Genomic DNA, 22,746 nt, shown 5'->3' on the forward strand with positions numbered 1-22,746 from the left:
TGCCCAGGCTGCAGTGCAGTGGCTATTCACAGGTATGAACATAATGCACCAAAGGCTTAAATCCCTGGCCTCAGGTGATCCTCTCACCTCAGCCTCCTAAGTAGCTAGGACCTATGGGCATGTGCCATTGACTGGGGCAAGAGAGTAGACTTTGATGTTCTCACCACAAAAGGATAATTATGTGAGATAACATACATGTTAATTTGATTTAGTCATTCCATAATTTATACATATATTGAAATATCATGTACCCCATAAATACTTTTTTGTCCATTAAAATAAATCAATAAATAATAATTTTTTTTAAAAGGGATAAAAGAAAAACTGGTCTTTATCTAGAAAGAAAGCTTAAATATGAGGTCATCTCTTTAACTCCAGGTGAAACTGGAGGCAAGTTGTGAAAAAGCCTAAAGGCTTCAGAAAGTAGGAAACACTTAAGGAGTTACTTAACCCGAGGTGTCTTTTCTGTAGATTTTAGGAAGTCCATAAATACCTTAAATAGTATTGCAATGTTTTATGAACGTTTGGTTTCTGGGAGAGCTTATAGCTTTCACAGATTTCTCATTAACGTCTATAGCACAAAACAAGCTCAAGTAAATGAAGAGATCATCTTTCTAATTACCTCAAGAAGATTTTTTTTCAAAAGTGGCTGGTCTTGAATCCCTGACAAACCTGTGTAAGCATCAGACGAAGGGATTCAAGGCAGTGGTGTGCTGGTAAATGTTTAGGAGCTGGAGATTCAGCAAAACAAGTCCTAATATATAGCATTTGTTGATTTTTGTGGTGTACATACTCCTCCATGACCAGTTTCAAGCTACAGATGAGACACTGACTAATACAAAATTCCTGAAGATATTAAAAATCAACTTCGAGAAGTCTGTAGGAGTCAACTCCAGCAAGACCTCTGATTGAAGGTCAGTTAGGTTTTCTCAGGTCTGGAGAAAACTTAAATTAGGACAAGTCATTAAGGAAATGAGTTGAGCCTAATTTTGCACACATTTTCTGCTTAAATTTTGTAAATATTTCTCTAAATATATTTAAGAAGCATTTTTGAAGTGTTTAGCCAAGTTTAAAAGATCGGAATCAATGAATAGAGCAAAAGCTTTTTCTAACTTTTCGATAAGGATTAATTTATGTAGAGAAATTAATCAAATGGAAGATAGTGTGAAAGTTATGAGGAAGAAATCAGCTCCCTTCTAGAACAGCAGTTCTCAAAATACAGATCCCAAGGAAGCAGCAGCAGCATTACCTGAAAACTTGTTAGAAATTAATTCATAGGCTTCCACCCCAGATCTGAATCAGAAACTCTGAGAATGATGTCCAGCTATCTGTATCTGTGTTTTAACAAGTTCTCTAGAGGATACTGATGTGCACTAAAGTCTGAGCACCACTTCTCTAAAACAACGGTTCTTAAATTTTAGTGTGCCCAAGTATCCCTGGAGGAATTTGTTAAAATGCAGATTTCTGGTCCCAGTGCACACCTGCTGAATCAGAATCTCCCAGGGTGAGGTTCAGGAACAGCACTATGTTTTATTTTATGTAATTTTGCTTGCTTGTATTAGTTACGGTTTGCAACACAGAGTCACTGGGAGGAAAAAGGGAACTTCTTATAAAAATTTTTAAATATTCTGTAATCCCAGCACTTTGGGAGGCCGAGACGGGCAGATCACGAGGTCAGGAGATTGAGACCATCCTGGCTAACACGGTGAAACCCCGTCTCTACTAAAAAATACAAAAAACTAGCTGGGCAAGGTGGCGGGTGCCTGTAGTCCCAGCTACTCGGGAGGCTGAGGCAGGAGAATGGCGTGAACCCGGGAGGCGGAGCTTGCAGTGAGCTGAGATCGCGCCACTGCACTCCAGCCTGGGCGACAGAGCGAGACTCCGTCTCAAAAAAAAAAAAAAAAAAAAGTTAAATAGTCACAAAAGTAGAATAAAGAGTACAATAAATCCTTGTGAGATCATTCGTCTTAAGCAAATGTCAACATTTTGCCTGTCTTATTTAATGTTCCCCACTTCATTTTTTAGTTTGTTGTCTATAGGAATATTTTAAGGTAAAGATATCCTAATATCTAACCAGCAATTATTTCAGTATTCTCTCTAACAGATAAGAGCCTTTTCTATTCCAAGTCATTATTATAGTGTCTTAGTCCATTTTGTGTTGCTGAAAGAAATACCTGAGATTGGGTCACTTATGAAGAAAAGAGATTTAATAAGCTCATTCCACAGGCTGTATAAGAAGCATGGTGTTGACATCTTGCTCAGCTTACGGTGAGGCTGAGTCAAACATGGCAGAGGTCAACAGGTAAGTGGCCATATGTGAAGAGCGGCCAAGCCCAAGGGGCATTCCGGCTTTATAACAACCCACTTTCTAAGGAGCCATCCTAGTCTCTAGAGAGTGAGAACTCACTCATTACCAAGAGAAAGGCACCAAGCCATTCATGAGGGATCCATCCCTATGACCCAAACACCTGCCACTAGGCCCCACCTCCCTAAATTGCCACACTGGGAATTAAATTTCAATATGAGATTTGGTGGAGAAAAACAAACCATATTCAAACCCTAACATGTAATGTCTAGAATTAATAACAATTCTTTAATATCTTTATCACAGACATGCAAAAATGTGTCTTTTGTTGTTGATTCATTAGTTGGCTATCATTTTAAGTCTCTTTTTTTCTATAATAGTTTCTCCTTTCCCACCTCACTTCTTTTTTTTTTTTTTTTTTTTTTGAGACGGAGTCTCACTCTGTCACCAGACTGGAGTGCAGTGGCATGATCTCAGCTCACTGCAAGCTCCGACTCCCTGGTTCAAGCAATTCTCCTGCCTCAGCCTCCCGAGTAGCTGGGATTACAGGCATGCGCCACCACGCCCAGCTAATTTTTGTGTTTTTAGTAGAGACGGGATTTCACCATGTTGGTCAGGATGGTCTCAGGTGATCCACCTGCCTCGGCCTCCCAAAGTGTTGGGATTACAGGCGTGAGCCACCTCACTTTTTAATGCTAGTTATTTGTTGGAAAAACTGGATTATGTGTCCTTTATAATTTTCCACACTTTGGACTTGGCAGAATATATCTTCATGATTTTGTTTAGAGTAGCCTTAGATAGATCCAGAAACTTGTTCTGCTTCAGGTTCACTTGTTTTGCCAAGAATACTTCATAGGTGGCACTCTACTTTCTACCATCTCCTATCAGAAGGAACACAATGTTGAGTTGTAATATTTTTGGTGATGTTAAATTAATCAGTGGGTTCAGGTATAATCAGACTAATCCATTCGGTATGAAATTGCAGATTACATTGTACATTTTCTGTCCTAGGCTAGGGTAGGGATCCCTGCCTCCTTTGAGTGGAGACTGGACTTACAGACTGGACTCCTTCCTCCCAGGCTTTTTCCAGTGGACAGAGTTTGAATAGACTTTTTGTTTTAGAAGAAGAAACATAATTAGTTTATACTGATATTTGCAATTCAGATTTAATATCACCAATTATTTACTTGAGTTTTATGCTGATGATATTAATTTCAAACCATATCAATATTACCATGAACAAAAAGACTACTGAATGTGGTTAAGATTTTTACCCCATAAGAGGTGTACAGTCAAATATGCTATGTTATAGAGATGCATGAACGATGTCTTTTCTCTGTGTGGTTATGCCACAACTTGATATACTATCAGATCTGCTTTAGTTTGTTTTAAATTTTGAGAAATAATTTTTTTCTTTTTAACTTATAAAATAGCTATATGATTCCAAAAATAAAAACTATAAAACAAGACATATTCAGAGATATCTAACCTCCATTTGTTTCTCCTCACAATATTTTAATTTCAACAAATACATGTACACATTGGTATAGCCCCTTCTTCTCTCGTATAAAAGGTAGCACACATTGTCCTATAGCTGGATTCTTCACTTAACACTTTGTCCTGGAGATCTCATCATACCAGTATCTAAAAATCCTTTTCATTCCTTTTTACAACTGCATAAGTACTACATTATGTAGACATACCACAGTTTGTTCAGTTAATCCCCTCTTAAAAGATATTTGGCTTATTTCCAGGTTTTTGCTACACAGAGTATGCCAGAATAAATAGCTTTGTATATAAGTCATTTTCTATTTTTGCTCATATACCTGTGGAAATTGCCATATTCCTAGAAGAGGGATCGCTGAGTCAAAAATTAAATACGTATATAATTTTGATAGATATGTACCGCCAAACATCCCCCAAAATATAGCATTTTGAATTCCCAAACACAATGTATAGAATGCCTAATTGCACACAGCCTTACCAACACATATGTTGTCAAACATCTTTATTTTTTTTCCCATCTGATAAGTGAGCGATGATTCCTCAGTGTAGTTTTAATTACATTTCTCTTTTTGCGAACAAGAGGTTAAGTAAGTGTACTTTTACAGTATATGTTCTATGAATTGTCTGTTTTTATCTCTGGCCCATATATATATATTTTTTTTTTCGTAGAGATGGAGTCTGTCTCTCTTGCTTAGGCAGGTCTCCAATTCCTGGGCTCAAGGGATCCTCACAAAGTGCTGGGATTACAGGCATGAACCACCGTGCACAGCCTTAGCCAACTTTCTCTACAGTTTTTTCCAGAGGGTAGGGGGGAGAATTTTTTGTAATGTGATTAAATTTATCAAACTTTTTTAATGACATGCATTTTTCATCATAGCTAAACATTTTTCTCACTCAGAATATAAATTCACTCATAATTTCTTATTGTCCTGAAGAAATTCTTATGCACACCAAAGTACAGTTTATAATCCAAGTTTGTAAAGTGATGTCAAACATTTCATTGTTTAACATGAGACATTTAATAATCAGTCATGTCCATAGTTTTCTTAATTCTTCTAAATGATGTCAATGTGATATCTTCTTGCCTGAATGACAAAACATTCCATTAGTAAAATAGAAAAAATTGTTTCTGGAGTAATTTAGACTATAAATAAACATTCAATTATTAAAACCCTTACCTTTCTAAGAGAAGACAACATAAATCATTATAATGCAGCCCACAATCCAGCCAATCAGGAGAAGAATAGGAACCAGAAGGTGCGAAAATGTAGATCCTGCTTTAAAATAAACAGTAGAAAACGGATTACATTGGTCTTTTTAGTATTGAATTTTCTGAGTCAAGAGCATAAAAGGAATCTGGTAACATTAAGAAAAAAAGCATACACTCTCTAGTTATACCCATACATAATTATTTTTTCTTTTCTACAGAGAATACATGAGACTGTCATAAATCCTGGGTATTTTGAATTAAACCACGGATCTTTTACTGTTATGTGACCTTGGGCAATTCTGAGCTTGAACTTTCCTATTGGTAAAATATCAGTAATGAAACTTGTGCTATCTACTGCCTGGAATAGTTTTGCAGGTCAAATGACATAACATATGTGCAAAGCTTTGTAAACTCTAATCACCGTGTGTGTTTAGTGTATACAGAACACATCCATGCATTTGTGCAATAACACATACAGCAGCTATTTAAATAAAAAACAATCTAATACAACTCTGAGACAATTTCCACTGAAGTAAATAATTATAACACAGGGAAAGGTGTTGAGAATTGTTCTTGGCCTCCACAGCCGAATGTAATTTTAAATATCACAGGGAAAAGGAAAGTATCATACATTATATAACCATTCTTGACTACAGAAAAGAATTTCTATTGTTTAAAAATTATTCATTATAACAACCAGCACTGAACCTGAATCAATGGGCAGTAATAATCCAACACACATATAAATGGCGTTTGTTATACATGATTCCTCCTGTGCCTCCTATTTGTACTCTTACCTGTAAAAAGCAATTTATACAAGTATCTTTTTACAAGTATTCACTGCATTTAATTCTTGTTCTTTCAAGCAAACATACACATGCACACACACAGAAATCCACACATGCATCACACAAAAAGATTTATAAAGATCACAGAAAAACATTCTATAGAATTAATGTCCCTGTGTTAAGGACTCAGATATATTCTTAACTGCAAAACACAGTTAGATCTTATGCCATTAGTTAAAAGAGAGAATACATATTCTTAGCAATTATACTCCTATTACAATTTCCATCACTTTAAAACGTGAAATTTTTAAAAATGCTATTAAAATAAAATCATCAGGAGATGAGACACATTTAAAATTAGAAGACACTCTTATAAAAGCAAACTTTCTGAAGTTGAAATGAATTTTAATACTTCTATTTTTCCAAGAATGCTAGAGTCTCTCTTAACTGACAAAATTCAACGTGCTTTTCTTGTTTCTCCATCTCACTGTGACCTTGTATAAGGCATTAAGCACTAAATGGAAAACTGTTCTCTTTACTTGACATGTGGTATTGCTTAAGGATAAAGCAAACAACATGAGATGTCCTTTACTCTCATTTGGACGAAAGCCTTTTTATGAATTAAGGTACCACCACAATGGAAGTACATAGCAGTAATTTTTTTGAACTGTCTACGTATGTGGCTTTGTATTTTTCTCAATTTCAAAGAACTTGAAAATTAATATTTACCCTTTAATTGTGCATTTATATTTTATATGTGCGTATTTTAATAAAATTTACATATCACAAAGCCTTGAAAGTCAGTATCTCATTATTTATTTTCCTTGTAAAATAGTAACAGTTGCACTAACTGTGCATTTTAACACTCAAAGTATACATTCCATTAGTGTTTTTTTAGCACTAATATTTTCAACTTTACTAACACCTGTGGAATTGTTTGGAAACAGAAATATGTAAGAGCACAACATACTTTGCATATGTCACTTACATTACTAGCACAAATAAGAACAAAACATCTTTTTAAATATGAAGTGTAATTGTAAAATGCTTCTCTCTTGTCCAGTTTTGAGCACGTCAAAGTAGTTACAGCTGGAACTGTTCTTGAAGACATTGCACTCTGGAAAAGACTGTCCAGGTTAAACACCTGGTGCCACCACTCTTTAGTGATCATGAACAACTTACTAAACTGCTGTGTCTCAGTTTTCTTATCTATAAAATGGGCACGATGATGATATGCATATTTCAGAAGGTCATTGTCAAGATTCAAAGCAAAAATCCCTGTAAATATTTAAAAGCTATTTCTTAGATATAGTATATATTCAACCTATTTTGACAAATTGGAATCAATTATTTTATATAACTATAAAATATAAACACAAAAAATGTTTAAAAACAAGAAAAAAGTTAGACGTGGAACAAAAATGTTAGATGTGGAACAGACGACTGAGTCCAGTATTCTCATTTTACTGTCAGAAAACAGACTTAGAGAGATATAGGGACTTCTCCAAACTCACATAGCCATTTACTAGCAGATCTGACACAGAACTTAACTGTCTTCAATTCTGGCTCAGAATTGAAATCAGAGCTGATTTTTAACTCACCTTTCAAAATAAGCATAAACAAAATTAAGCTCTTTTGCTTTGTTGGTCATTTTAAAATTTTCATAACCTATAGGTCTGATCCACAAATTACATAATTAATGCATTTTTGCAGCCACACTAACATATATGGTTAATGGTCATTTAGCATAGAAGCCACATTTTTTAGAGTAACTGGGAAACACCAAGAAACATAACTAAACCAAAGTCAAGAAGCCTTTTTTATTTTGCCAAGAGAATCCAATGCCTTAAATCTTACCTTTTTCAGCCATTATTCCTGTTGGTGGGTGGCTAGGTCAGGCCACGCTTACCTCTTTCTTTTGTTATCCAGCGTCTCTTTGAACTTTAAATAGAGAGAAATCTGAAGAGTGTGGCAGCTGCCCGTCTCCTGGCTGCCAATTGTCTGCAGAGTGATGTAAGTCATTGGAAAGCAGAGCTCCTCTGGCTCTTCTTTATTCTATTATTACGGAGGAAACAAGGGGCTACGTGACCTAAACAATTAGGTAAGCTGAATTATCCTAATGCAGAGATTCACAGGTTTTTAATTTGTACCATACCTTTAGATAACATGAAGAAAATGTTCTGTAAAGAAGGTGTACAGAGGGAGAAAAACATTCCACCTATACAAGTGCTATCAAGGAGAAGGGTGATATATTAGAAAGAAAGGATTTTGATGTTGGAGAGACTTGGGTTCAAATTCCAGCTCTTTCTGTAATGAAAGCCAAGTTGCTTAACCTGGGAATCAGCTTCTTTAGTTTTAAAATAAGGATAATAATACCTGCTCATGGGAGTTGCATAAAGATGAAATCAAAGTCTATATGAAATGTAGACAGTTCTTTATTACTTTACAGATGGAAAATATAAAATGAAATGGTGCCCCTTTCTTTGAACTATTCTAAAAACAAAAACTGTTAATATACTAGAAACTAAAACAATACAGAAGTTTCGATGTTACCTAGAATTTTTAGAAAGCAATCATAAGCTTGTTGTTTTTATTAGCAATGTATAAAAATAGGACATTTCATTTTTCAAAGTCCAAACTGGTTTATGTAACTGACCTAGACTATTCTCTATATTCTCATTGGAATAACTTTAATTTGGGGATCTGGCTGGAAAAGTTTTGCAGAGTGACCCTGTGAGCATCTTCCCAAAAAAAATTGGCATAAGATTAAGACCTCTAAAGGCAGGTCTTGCCTGATCAAATTTATCTCCAGAGTTCCAAGAATGTTATTTCCCTGCAAATGACCATGTTCCATCACTGCTCAAAAATCCACCAATAGTTCTTCATCTCCTAGACAATAAAAATCTGAACTCCTTGTTTAGACACCTAAAAAGCCTTATTTCTCTACTCTTCCATTTGCAGTGATAACTTCAGTGACACTGAACTCCTTGCTATTATATGAATTCAGAATCCTCCCACTCTCACAGGCAAGAACATTTGACTTGCTACCTCAAATAATGTACCTATAGATTAGAGTGTGCAGCCAAGAATCTGGCACATTTATATCATTTATGTCAAGTTGTCATTTCTCTCCTCAGTCTCTCTCTTAATATATTATTTAATATTGAAAAACATGTCTGGCTATATCAGGTAAGCAGAAAAACTGTATTGTTTATGCAACAAAACCCCTTGCTTACTTGGCAAAGTTGGGTATTTTTTTCAATATTAAATAATAATATGTTAAAGGTTAACTGAGGCCAAAAGAAAGAGAAGAAATAAAAATGTTCATTGATCTCATTTAAACATAAAAAATGTTAATCCAGTAAGTTCAGATGAACACTAATTATCCTACGGAAAAAAATGACATTCAAAACAAACAGTGTGTTCCCCACAAAGAGCACAAACATTCATACTAAAATAAATAATTTGCTTAAAACATATGAAAAGGTTTCTACATTTTAAACACTCATTTCCATTTCAATTATATTAAGCTTTCCTCTTGACATGAAATTGACTATTATTAACACTATTGCTGTCAATTTGGAGTTTGAGGAGGGATTAGTTTATAATTCATCATTTATTTTCCTTACTTTTCTATGGAAAGAAGAAGGGAAAAAAACTAATTTAATTGACATGAATTTCTCAGACTTCAGAAAAGAATTCAACCTAGAATCTCATTTCCTTGGTTATACCATCAGTAAATTTTTTAAAAAATAAAAGTTTTATAATATTTAATCAGGAAAAGATATTTTATTCATTAATAGACTGGTTTCATAGACTTTGAGCTCATAAACCCAAGGGCCTATATTTGACCGTTTTCTAATCTTTCTCTTAGGACATACTAATTAGGAACATTTTCTACTTTTTTACTTTACATACTGTCTTAAATGTTTAGCTCTCAAATCCCTTACTCTAAAGGTGACATTAGATTTTTCAGAGATATGTGAGCCAAAAAATTTAAATATTTGGTTTTTCTTTAAAATACTTAAGAATTCTTCACTTTCCAAATATTTTTCACTACCAGTGTCTCGAATTATAACATATAGACCTGACCATGGTAGATGCTCAATGGATCTTTGCTTCATGGCTGGCTGACTGGGTAGGTGGATGTAATAATAAATGCAGTATAAGGTAGCTTAGTTTGCACTCTGAACAAAGGTTTACTTATGGCAATACCTAAAAGAGTAATAAGAAATAAAATGATCTTAACTATACTCTAGTCTTATAATATATGCATATATAGATAATACAGTGTATTTAATTACCAGTAACATTAGAATAACCTATAAATAAGAATATAAACAAATAAAAGAAAGTGACATCTGCAAAACAGAGGAGTGGGAGCCCCCAAAATATCTTTCCTTCATAAGAGCACCAAGAAATCTGTCTAAAATTTTTGAATCAATTTTTAAGAATTCTGGAAATTAATCAAGGACTTACAGCAATTGGGGAGCTGGAATCTTGGTAGGAACAGCAAGTTTTGTGATGTTTTAATTTGGCCTATTCTTATCTCCCCCATCTCCAGCTTTGTAGTAGCCTTGAAAACCAATGCTCCAAAATCTTAACGAAAACTAGTCTTTCAAAGTCTCAGTTTCGGAGAACAGTAATTATTTAACCTGTCTGGTGGTTCTCCCAAAGACCTCACCTGCAAAGCTGTCTTTATTTGATCAGATTCAGCACTTACTCTGTGTGAAAAGTACCCACTCCCAGGACATTTGTTGAAAACAGTTAGAGGCAATTGTTTAACATCACAGCTGCCTAGGTAACAGAGTGAACAACAGGCTAAATAAAAAGCTTAAAAGGAGAATCCAGGGAATGAGATGTCAATAGGGGTTTCAAAAGTTTCACATATCGTTAAGAATCTAGAAAGCTACATGCATATGTTCAGCTATGGGCATGACCTCGTAGCTGTGGGTATGCTTAGGAAAGACCTGAAAAGGCCCTAAGCTTTCACCTCTGGCTAACTTTGAGGCTCAAAATGCAAAGCAAAGGGTAAGGCAGTTGTCAACTCCCCGACTGGGTATTAAAGGCGTACCTCAACACATACACAGAGCCCATCATTAAAGTCTGGGAGGCGTATTAGTTACAGGCATTTAAAGAAATCTTTGTCCAATCATTAGTTGATAACTAAACAAATTGAGCGAAAACTTTAGTGGTCACATACAACAAAGAATACAAATTGTACAAAATCAGTTCAGAACAATAATAACAACAACAAACAGCAATGACAACAAACTCTTGGGAGGAGGAAGAATCTGATTTTAAGAGTTGACATTATTTAAAACGACCAACTTTCAACAAAAAAAGTTATGAGATATGCAAAGGAACAAAAATGTATGGCCCTTACACAGGGATAAAAAACCTATCAAAAGTAACTGTTTCTCAGAAAGTCTATAAATTAGACTGACTAACAAAGACTTTATGTCAACTATTTTAAGTATTTTCAAATAACTAAAAACAGCAAAAGAAAGCCATCTCAGCAAAGAGAATATTAGTAGAGAGATAAATACTATTTTTAAAAGAGCAAACAAATTTTGAAGTTGAAAGGTGCAATGACTAAAATGAAAATTTTACTAGAGGCTCAACAGCAGATTTGAGCAGGCAGATGAAAGAATCAGTTAATTTGAAGACAGTTTGATTGAGATTATTCTGTACAAGAAACAAGAAGAAAAGATAATAATGAATATGGCCTTAGAGATCTGTGGGACACTATCAAGCATATCAACATATGCATAATTAGAGTCCTAAAACAAGAAGAGAAAGGGCAGAAAAAAATATTTGAAAAAATCATGGTCAAAAGCTTCCCAAATTTGTGAAAAATGTTAAGGTACATATTCAAGAAGTTCAATTACTTCCAGGTAGAATAAACGCAAAGAGACAAATACCTAGACACAAAATAACTGTCAAGAACCAAAGACAGGCTGGGTGTAGTGGCTCATGCTTGTAATCCTAGCACTTTGGGAGGTGGAGGCAGGTAGATCACTTGATGTCAGGAGTTGAGACCAGTCTTGCCAACATGATGAAGTCCCATCTCTACTAAAAATACAAAAATGAGCCAGGTGTGGTGGTACACACCTGTAATCCCAGCTAATCAGGAAGCAGAGGCACAAAAATCACTTGAACCTGGGAGGCAGTCATTGCAGTGAGCCAAGATCACACCACTGCACTCCAGCCTGGGCAACAGAGTGAGACTTTGTCTCAAAAAAAAAAAAAAAAAGAAAGAAAGAAAAAAAAAGAAACAAACACAATGAGAAAATATTTCCCTGTTGATCTAGGGGGTGTATTCTAACAGGGAACTGCCAAGTCTCTAAATCACCCTCTTGTCTAGCTTGCTGAATTCCTGCCTGAATAGAACTAAGAGCAGTCGCTCAAGGTGCTACTTGAGAAGTCATTGGGGCAACTATTTTCACCCAGTGTCCTCCAGAAAAGAAAGATCTGGGGGGTCATTTTCTTCAAAATAATAATGAGGGGGTGCAGAAGGGTAGAGATGAACCTCTCCTTCCTTTGCCGCTTTCACTTTAGCTGGCAAATGAACATGCTCTTCTGTTACTTCACTATACTCTTGTTCCTCCTCATAATCAGTGTGAAAAAGTTCCAAGATGAAACAAACCAGACCCCATACCTGTCCCATTGTTACCCTGACGCCTCTGAGCTCCCCTTCTTACTCACCACGGGGATTACTTTAAGAGTACTTTGGTGTCCTCCAGCTAGTTTTCCATTCCAACCGTCACTCCGGCGACCCTTCGACCTGGATTCGAGCCCCCATGAATGGACACCACTTGCTGAAACCAGCTCGGTCAGGGAGACCCTAACCCAGCGGCACTAGAGGAATTAAAGACACACACACAGAAATATAGAGGTGTGAAGTGGGAAATCAGGGGTCTCACAGCCTTCAGAGCTGAGAGCCCCAAACAGAGATTTATCCACATATTTATTAACAGCAAACCAGTCATTAGCACTGTTTCTATAGATATTAAATTAACTAAAAGTATCCCTTATGGGAAATAAAGGGATGGGCCAAATTAAAGGAATAGGTTGGGCTAGTTAACTGCAGCAAGAGCACGCCCTTGAGGCACAGATCACTCATGCTATTGTTCAGGGCTTAAGAATGCCTTTATGCGGTTTTCCACCCTGGGTGGGCCAGGTGTTCTTTGCTCTCATTCCCATAAACCCACAACCTTCCAGCACGGGTGTTACGGCCATTATGAACATGTTACAGAGTTGCAAGGATTTTGTTTATGGCCAGTCTTGGGGCTGGTTTATGACCAGATTTTGGGGGGGCTTGCTCCCAACAGTGAGACTCTGTCTCAAAAAAGAAAAAGAAACAAACACAAAGAGAAAATCTTGAAGGCATCAAAAGAAATAACTAACTCATTATATGCAAGGGATACTCAATAAGATTAACAGCTGACTTCTCAATAAAAGCCATGAAGCTCAGAAGGTAGTGTTATGACATTCAAAGAAAAAATATTGTCAACCAAAAATTCTATAACAAGCAAGATAATCTTCAAAAGTAAATAAAAAATTATGACATTCCCAGATAAACAAAAACTGAGATAATTTGTTACTAGCAAAGCTACTCTGCAAAAAATACTAAAAGGAATCCTGTCAGAATTAAATAAGAAGACACTAGACAGTAACTCAAATCCACATGAAAAAATAAAGAACATCTCTACAGGCAACTACATAGAAAAACAGGATAAATGTATTTTTTGTGTGTAACTCGTTTTTTCCTCCTAACTTAAAAGACAACTGCAATAATTATAAATCTGTATTGGTGACCCTTAATATATAATAATGGAATTTAAATTAAAATGACAACACAAAAAAGGGAATAGAGCTCTATAGAAGCAAAGATGTTGTGAACTACTAAAACTAAGTTGATACTAATCCAAACCTGATGGTTATAAATTAAAATATTCATTTTAATCCCTAAGGCAACTGCTAAGAAAATAACTCCAAAAAAAAGACAGCAGAAGAAATTACAAAATAATTAAAATGATATACTAGAAAATATTGATTAACACAAAACAAGACAGTAATGAAGGAATAAAGAAACAAAAAGATGGCATACATAAAACAAATAGGAATTATAAATCTTACTTTATAAATAGTTACATTTAAATGGATTAACCACTCCTAATACAAGATAAGAATGGCAGAACGGATTTTTAAAAGTGATCTAACTATAAGCTATCTATAAGAGACAGTTTAGATTCAAAGACACAAATAGGTTGAGAGCAAAAAGATGTAAAAATGCATGTCATGAAAATTGTAATCAAAGAGACCTGGAGTAACTGTACTAACATTAGATGGAATCAATTTTTTTCTTTTTTTTGAGAAAGAGTCTTACTCTGTTGCCCAGGCTGGAGTGCAGTGGCATGATCTTGGCTCACTGCAGGCTCTGCCTCCCAGGTTCATGCCATTCTCCTGCCTCAGCCTCCTGAGTAGTTGGGACTACAGGCACCTGCCACCACTCCTGGCTAGTTTTTTGGGGTTTTTTTTGTATTTTTAGTAGAGATGGGGTTTCACCATGTTAGCCAGGATGGTCTTGATCTCCTGACCTCATGATCCACCCACCTCGGCCTCCCAAAGTGCTGGGATTACAGGGGTGAGCCACTATGCCTGGCCTAGATGGAATAGATTTTAAGAAAAAAAATTTACTGGAAATAAAGAAATATATTTTCTAATGATAAAATTATCAATTATAAACATATATGTACCTAAAAACAGAGTCCCAAATACATGAAGACTGGCAAAATTGAAGCAAATAGGCAATTCAACAGTAATAGTTGAATGAATATCCTGCTTATAATAATGGACAGAAAAACTAGACAGAATATCAGCAATATGGAACTTGAACAACATTATAAACCAACTGGACCTAACACACATTTATTGAATACAATAATAAACAGTAACAGAATACACATTATTTAGAAGAAAATTTGGCAAATTCACAATTATATGAAAATTAAACAACATTCTCATCAAGAAGGGGAACGAGGTATTAGTCAGAGCAAGATGTCTGTTTATGATGGATTTAACTAATGTAGTTTTGATAGGTTGGATGAAACTTTTTCATATTGTCAACTTTTGTTGACTAAGTTGTGTGAAAGAATTTGTGTTCAAAGTCCCATAGGCTTCAGCAAATTGCAGTAGAATGTATTGAGAAATGTAGTAGTCCATTCTCATATTGCTATAAAAAACTACCCGAGACTGGGTAATTTATGAAGAAAAGGGGTTTAGTCAACTCACAGTTCTGCAGGCTATATCAGAATCATGGCTGAGGAGGCCTCAGGAAACTTACAATCATGATGGAAGGTGAAGGGGAAGCAGACACATCTTCACATGCTGGAGTAAGAGAGAGAGAGCGAAGGGAGAAGTGCTATGCACTTCTAAATAACTCACAAGAACAGCAACGTGGAAGTCCAGTCCCATGATCCAGTCACCTCTCACCAAACCCCTCCTCCAACAGTGAGGATTACAATTCAACGTGAGATTTGGATAGGGACACAGAGTCAAGTAATATCAAGTGAAGTTTATTTGATCTGAGATGTCCGAATATAAAAGGTATTGGAATTAATGAATAAGAGACAACAAAATATCACAGACTATGGCCAGACACAGTGTCTCACACCTGTAATCCCAGAATTTTGGGAGCCTGAGGTGGGCGGATCACTTGAGCTCAGGAGTTTGAGACCAGCCTGGGCCACATGGCAAAACCCCATTTCTGCAAAATATTTAAAAATTGACTGGGCATGGTGGTGTGCTCACCTATAGTCCCAGCCACTGGGAGGCTAAGGTGGTGGGATCACCTGCGATCAGGGGGTCGACCAGCCTGGGCAACAGAATGAAACCCTGTCTTAAAAAAAAAGTCACAGACTACCTGGCCTTCCTCCCTGGAGACTCCTCTTTGCATTTCACAGAAAAGAAAGTGTGGTTCAAAACAAAAGGCAGCACTATGATAGTGGCAGGAACAGGGACTTAGGATCAAGTTTGAATGTCAGGTCTGATAATAACTGTATGAACTTTAATGATCACACAGGCTGAGTCTACTTCTTCATTTGGCAAACGATAAGCACAGCATACAGAATTAGAGATAAACATATACAAAATTCTCAGCACCAGCCTAACTAACACAAAGTACATTCCCAATGCATGGTAGTTGTTATCGTTAAGCCATGATAAACAGGGATAAAGAGGAAGGAGAAGCAACATCTGCAAAGAATCAGATATCCCCCTCTGCGTGCTTCCAAGGTCATTTTGAGGGTCATCTAAGAGGGACCATATCTACTGATCATCAGGCCAGGACATAAGAAGGGTTGTAAGAGTCCATTTTTCAACTCCCTGCTTATATCTCAAGCTGCTTTTGATTGATTGCAGCCTGCATTTCTCTATGAAACAACTCATTTCTAAATCACTAAGACATTTCTAAGATCACTAAGACCTAAGATCCTGTGACTTCTATGTTGTTAAGCCAACAAAATTTTTTTAGTCCTTCCTGATATTACTTGACCTCTTTACATTGCTTGATTCCATTGATTACTTTCTCCTTCTTGAAATTATCTCTTCTCTTGGCTTCTGTGGCATCAGAATCTTCTGACTCTTTCTATTTTTGACTGTGCATTGTTAGTCTTATAGGTTTATCCTCTTCAAATTCTCAAAACATGTTGTGTTTTGTCATGGACAGAGAGAGGGGAACAACACACTCCAGGGCCTGTCGGGGGGTGGGGACAAAGGAAGGGAGAGCATTAGGACAAATACCTAAAGCATGAGTGGCTTAAAACCTAGACAACGGGTTTAAAGGTACAGCAAACCACCATGGCACATGTATACCTATGTAACAAACCAGCACATTCTGCACATGTATCCCAGAACTTAAAGTAAAATAATAAAATAAAATAACATGTTGTGTTTTGTAAGTTAAATTCAATAGGACAAGGGAGCATGCAAATAACAGAGGCAATATACTGGTATGTGGGTATGTTGTAGGGGTCCAGCAGCAGCCTGCACATGAGCAGCTTCAGGCTCAGCAAACAGCATACCCAAAGCTGTTGGCCCTATATGTGTGCCAGTGACTGGAACAGTCCAGAGGTGAAGGGAAGCAGGGGAGTAGGGCCAGCCTGGGACCTTGGTACGGAATGATGGTAGTGACAGCAGCTATAGCAGTAGCAGCAGCAGAAATGCCAGGACAGGAACTGTTGGTGCTTATGTAGTAAATTTCAGCAGTATATTATAGAATCTTCAGCTTAAAAAACTGCTCAGTCTTACAAGACAAATATCCACAGGCTTAGAAATAGAAATTAAATTCTAAGAGTACCATGTTTGATGAAAAATAACACTATTATCATATGGAGCACTGGATAAACCAAGTATAAATGAGGTAAACAATTTTTAAATTAATTTTTTCTTATCATTGAAGATATAGCAATAGAATGCATAACAGACATTTTGAAATATACACAAATTAGAAAGTTTCTTGTCCAACCTCCACAAGTTATGAAAAGCATCAAGGGAAATAATGAAACATCATTATATAAATTTACATTTGAAATTAAATTCAGACTTACAGAAAATTTGTACCAAGAGTTACATCTTTTTCTAGAGAAAACAAGAGTCATCAGCTCTAGATGTACTGAAAAGTATATTTTGACATAATTTATCAGAAATTTATCCCAATATTGTTGCAACCTATAAAATACTCTTAACAGCTCCAGTAATCATTGCATTGGCAGAAAGATCTTCTTAAAATTAAAATTATCAAAAATGATTTGTGATTTTGAAATTGCCAAGAGCAGTTAATGCTGTGTTCAGTTACATAGATTGAAAATTGGAGAGGGGTGGTGGAAGCAGAGAGAGCATTAGGAAAAATAGCTAATGGATGCTGGGCCTAATACCTAAGTGATTGGATTATTTCTGCAGCAAAGCAGCAGGTAACAAACCTGCACATCCTGCACATGTACCCCTGAACTTAAATTAAAAATAAAAGTTGAAGAAAAAAAAGAAAGTGATGTTGCTAAAAATTTAAATTTGCATGATCTAATACCTGCATGTGAATTTGCAAAAATATGAGCCAGAAAAACATCTTATGATAATCATGATATCAGATTATTAAGTATTATATATTGTACTACATAAAATTATGACACAAAAAATACTGTTTTTACAATTTGTAAATTTATGCTGCTCATTTATCTTGGCTGTAGCTATTACGTTTTGAAATTCACTGAATTTTTTAAAGGAAAAAACTTTATATTTTAGTATATTTAATATTTTTTTTTGTTTTTTTAACAAAGAGTCCCAAATTTTATTTTGCACTGAACCCTGCAAATTTTGTAGTGAATCCTGATTCCTTCCATAAGGGAAGGAGAGAACAGGGTGGTAAGAAGTCTGAGCCATCCACTTCCCTTTCTCTCTCGATTCCTTTAACCATAGTATCTCTCTGTCAAATGTAACCCCTGAATGTGCCATGCCATGTATCATATATAACTCCTGAATGCATTATGCCATCATGTATGATCTGTAACCCCTGAACACACCATGCCATGTATGATATGTAACCCCTGAACACACTAAGTCATGCATGATATGGCATCATATTTGGGGGTCGTGGTGCTAAAAAGTTTAGAAACCTCCCATCTAGTCCAACCACACACATATGAGGGAACAAACTAACCCTTAGGAAGGTGAGGTGATTTTTCTAACTTTGGAGTTTGTCTGAAGACAACCTGCCATCACCATGCTGCTTTCTTGGTATCCATGACTTCATCCTGGTGATACGATATGTTCAGGAGTTGAATCTAACACATAGCATGGTGTGTTTGGGGTTATATATGATGCATGACATGAGGGGTTCAGGGATTATACACGAAATCCCTTTTTCTGGAACCCAGTTTGAAGATCCCTATTATTACCCTACTTTAAAGCATAAAAGTTGAAAAAAGTTGGAGAGGGTATGCCCAAAAGTGAGCATTTATTTATCTATTTCTTATTCTAAAAGGTATTACCTAATCTTAAAGCCATTTGCAAAGCAGGTAATAAAATACGCTTTCAACCTGAATTTTTCTATTGCCCTAATGTTTTAATGTTGATAAAAACAGGCATAAAAACAGAGTGTTGTCTCAGTGTCATTCTTACCATAGTTCTCATGTTCTTCAAGTCTGGTATCAGCAATCTCCTCTAAAGCAGAAACAAAAAGTGCTGCTACTTCAGATAGATGTTTATTGACTGAGTTGGATGATTTCATCCTCCAGAGAATCTCTGGGCTTCAGAGAAGTCCTGGCTGTGAAAAAGAATTATTTGCAAAGACCTGATAGATTCCAACATTCTTAAAAATACAAACTAACTCATTGCTGAGTCATAACAAAGGGTTGAGTATAAGGTCTGTGCAGTCACAGAGACTGAGGTTCAAATTTCTGCTCCATTAGCTAATACTTGTGGGAACAGGTTACTGTCAAAAAAAAAATTCTCCAAACTTGGAAATAGGGAAAAAAGGTGGGAACAGATCTTTTCAATATCATATGAGGCAAAGGTCCCCTAGGATTGTCTAGACCTGTAATTAGTTCATCTCATTTTCACTCTTGATTAAAAGGTCTCATACTTAAGGAATTTACTGATTAATTTGCAGGGTTTTGTCCAGTAGAGATGCAAACAATTTCCAACCAATGGAACAGACAATGTAAAATAGTGATGGCCTGTTGAATATTAACCAGTTTTACATCTAACTCAGCAATTTTATCTTAACATGTCTTTGTTAAATTGCCAATAACTGCCATCACTTCTTAAATGCTCTGTGAACTTGTTCCCTCATTAATTAATTAGTTCAATAAAATAATGGACATATGTCCCTTTTATATTTACCTGAGAGTCATGATTTTATCCTTTTGAAAATTATACCCTAACACAACTTAGCTCTCTTTGCCTCTGTTTCTCTGCCTGTAAAATGGAAAAGACCTACTTTTTAAGGTTTCTGTGAGAATTAAGAAACAGGATATGTAAGGCACTTAGCACAGAACCTGTTGCCAAGTAAATGCACATAAGGCTGTAAGCTTTCAGTGTGAATCTAAAGAGAGGATTTAAGGCAGCTGAAATCGGGATTGGGGTCCAGTTTATCACCGTTCACCTTCAGCTTCTTTCCTAAACACTCACATACACTAGATTTTACAAACTTGCCTGAAACAATTTCTCCTTTTTTATAATCACATTCTTTAAAATCTTACTTGCTGGTCCTTTGCTAACTGTATACCTCACACCTCACGGAAATAATGTCCAATGAGAACTACCAGTAAATGGCATAGCTAGGTGACCTTTGTCACTGGAAGCTTTCCAGTGCTAGTTTCTCAGGCAGGCATATGGTTTAAAAAGTCCACTATACTGTCAATCAAGTAAATGTAAACCAAAAGATAGAGAAGATTTTTCTCAGAAATTGTGCATCAGTATTTCCTTATTCAAATAGTAAAATTATTCAAGGTGTAAAAGGGTGACATCAAAGATGACATTTTCAATGAAAGATATGCTAAAGAAATAAATTCAGTTGTGAACACATTCTGTAAACTGTTTTCTTTAATGTGTGCGCCTCCCTGAGAGCTCTCAAAACTAGAGAGTTCTCATATATTTGAATTTCTAGTGTTTCCCTTTTGCCACCAAAATACATATATACACTTTCTCACCCCCATTCCCCAAATAAAAGTAGCCTCAAATTTACCTATCAGAGTCCAAGTACACCTTAAATATTGAGGAAGCCTAGCTAATTCTCTCCACATGCTGACAGTTTCTACTGCTTGAAGCTCAGGTGAGTCCCCAGGAACCCCAGTTTTCTGAAACTGTACACAGAATAGCAGAATGACACTTCTCCCCAACACCCATTCTGTGCAGTCTTTGAAAAATATAAATCTAAGGTCGAGTAACTGAAAAACACAGAAGACAAACAGCTAAGTAATAGCACTTTATATAAACTACTCAGAACTCCTGAATAAACTGTTTTAAATACTAAAGTTGTTAGCTATAAAAGAGCAACTTAACAAAAAAACAAAAAGTCAAAGGAGCAAAGAAAGTTAACAAACAACTTAACAAAACAAACAACAACTTAACAAAAAAAAGTCAAATCACCATGCTTGAAGAACAGAACTGCCCTCGGCCTGTACAACATGTGCTTTGTTACAAGGCTTACTTTGTTCTCCTAGCCCTTTGGGTGTGTGTGTAGCTCCTGGACCTGTGCTCGCCTCATAGCCAACATGGCCCCTGCTAGTAGGAAAGTAGTGGCCCAGCACAGTGCTCTCAGGGGCTGGGGTGCCGGAGTTCCTCCTTAGCCTCACAAGTCAGAACACTAGGAGACACCACAGAATCTGGAAGAGTCATTCCAGGGGCAACTCAGTCTACACCCAACCCTTCTCATCTGCATCCTGGTTCCTGAAACTGTTATAATAGGAGACAAAATCTTTCATTCTGTAGATAATGTTATAACTTACAGATTTGCAGTTTTGTTTTTATTGTATACCAAATTTCTTTAAATATTAGAGTCTATTTTCCAACATTTTATTATGAAAATTTTCAAGCATGCAGCAATGTTGAGATAATTTTATATAACTACAAAATTTTTCATATATGCAGCCCTCTAGCCATCTTGTTTTCTGACTTTCTTATTTGTTTCTAAATGAATTGCAGATAGCAGCTTAATTCCCTCCAAATACTTTAGTATACATATCATTAGATTAGACCCCAATATTATTTTTCGATTTTTTTCTTTCAAGAGAAAAATATACAATGAAACGTACAAATCTTAACTGTATATTCACTGAGTTTCACAAAGTGAAATTACATCTTTATAACCCAAACTCCTATCAAGATATAAAACTGCTGAAAACCATCATTCTCAGCAAACTAACATAGGAACAGAAAACAAACACCACATGTTTTCACTCATAAGTGGGAGGTGAACAGTAAGAACACAGAGACACAGGGAGGGGAACATCACACACTGGGGCCTGTCGGAGGGTGAGGGGCAAGGGGAGGAATAGCATTAGGAGAAATACCTAATGTAGATGACCAGTTGATGGATACAGCAAACCACCATGGCATATGTATACCTACATAACAAACCTGCACGTTCTGAACATGTATCCCAGAACTTAAAGCATAATAAAAAATGAAAAAATAAAAGATACGAAAACACCCTAAGAAAAAAGATATAAAACTGAATCTATTTCTCTGGGTTGCCAGCTTTTAACCAATGACCTGTCTTTTCATGCCCTAGTAACAATTTGTTTTAAATATTTCAGCTTTAAAATATATTTTATAATCTGGGGCCAGGAGCAATGGCTCAGCCCTGTAATCCCAACACTTTGGGAAGCCTAAAGGGGGCGGATCACTTGACGTCAGGAGGTCAAGACCAGCCTGGTCAACATGGCGAAACCCTATCTCTACTAAAAATATAAAAATTAGCCAGGCATGGTGATGTGCACCTGCAGTCCCAGCTACTCAGGAGGCTGAGGCAGGACAATCGCTTGAACCTGGGAGGCGGAAGTTGCACCGAGCTGAGCTCTTCCTGCTGTACTCCAGCCTGGGCGACAGAGACAAAAATGAATAAATACAGTAATAAAATCTGTATGCCTTGTTCCTTTTATTACTCTTATTTTTGTAATGATTTTGGCTATTCTGGCATGTTTAACTTTCCTTTTGAATTTTCAAATAAATTTATTTAATCCCCACCCCCACCCCTCACAGAAAAGAAGGTGAAGGAGGAGGAAGTGGAGGAGGAGGAAGAAGACTCCTGTTGTTATTTCTAACTGACTTGCATGAAGTATAGAGATTAATTTAGGAATGAGTAAAATGTTGTGATATTCAGTCTACCTTTCCAAGAACAGGAAATGCCTTTCCATTTAGTCAAGCCTTCTTTG

At 36.2% G+C, this 22,746-nt stretch overlaps 1 protein-coding gene across 1 annotated transcript; it reads right to left on the reverse strand.

Moving 5' to 3' along the window:
* Positions 1-4,296: 4,296 nt before the first annotated feature.
* On the reverse strand, positions 4,297-7,783 carry LOC116273575 (sarcoplasmic/endoplasmic reticulum calcium ATPase regulator DWORF). Its single transcript, XM_031662712.1, has 3 exons — positions 7,667-7,783; positions 4,990-5,088; positions 4,297-4,896 (listed from the first exon to the last, which is right to left on the reverse strand). Exons 1-2 carry the CDS (start codon positions 7,677-7,679, stop codon positions 4,994-4,996), a joined length of 108 nt encoding a protein of 35 aa, XP_031518572.1. The 5' UTR covers positions 7,680-7,783; the 3' UTR covers positions 4,297-4,896; positions 4,990-4,993.
* Between the last annotated feature and the right edge of the window lie 14,963 nt (positions 7,784-22,746).

This window comes from Papio anubis, unplaced genomic scaffold (genome assembly GCF_008728515.1).
Source record: "Papio anubis isolate 15944 unplaced genomic scaffold, Panubis1.0 scaffold897, whole genome shotgun sequence".
Lineage (NCBI taxonomy): Eukaryota > Metazoa > Chordata > Mammalia > Primates > Cercopithecidae > Papio > Papio anubis.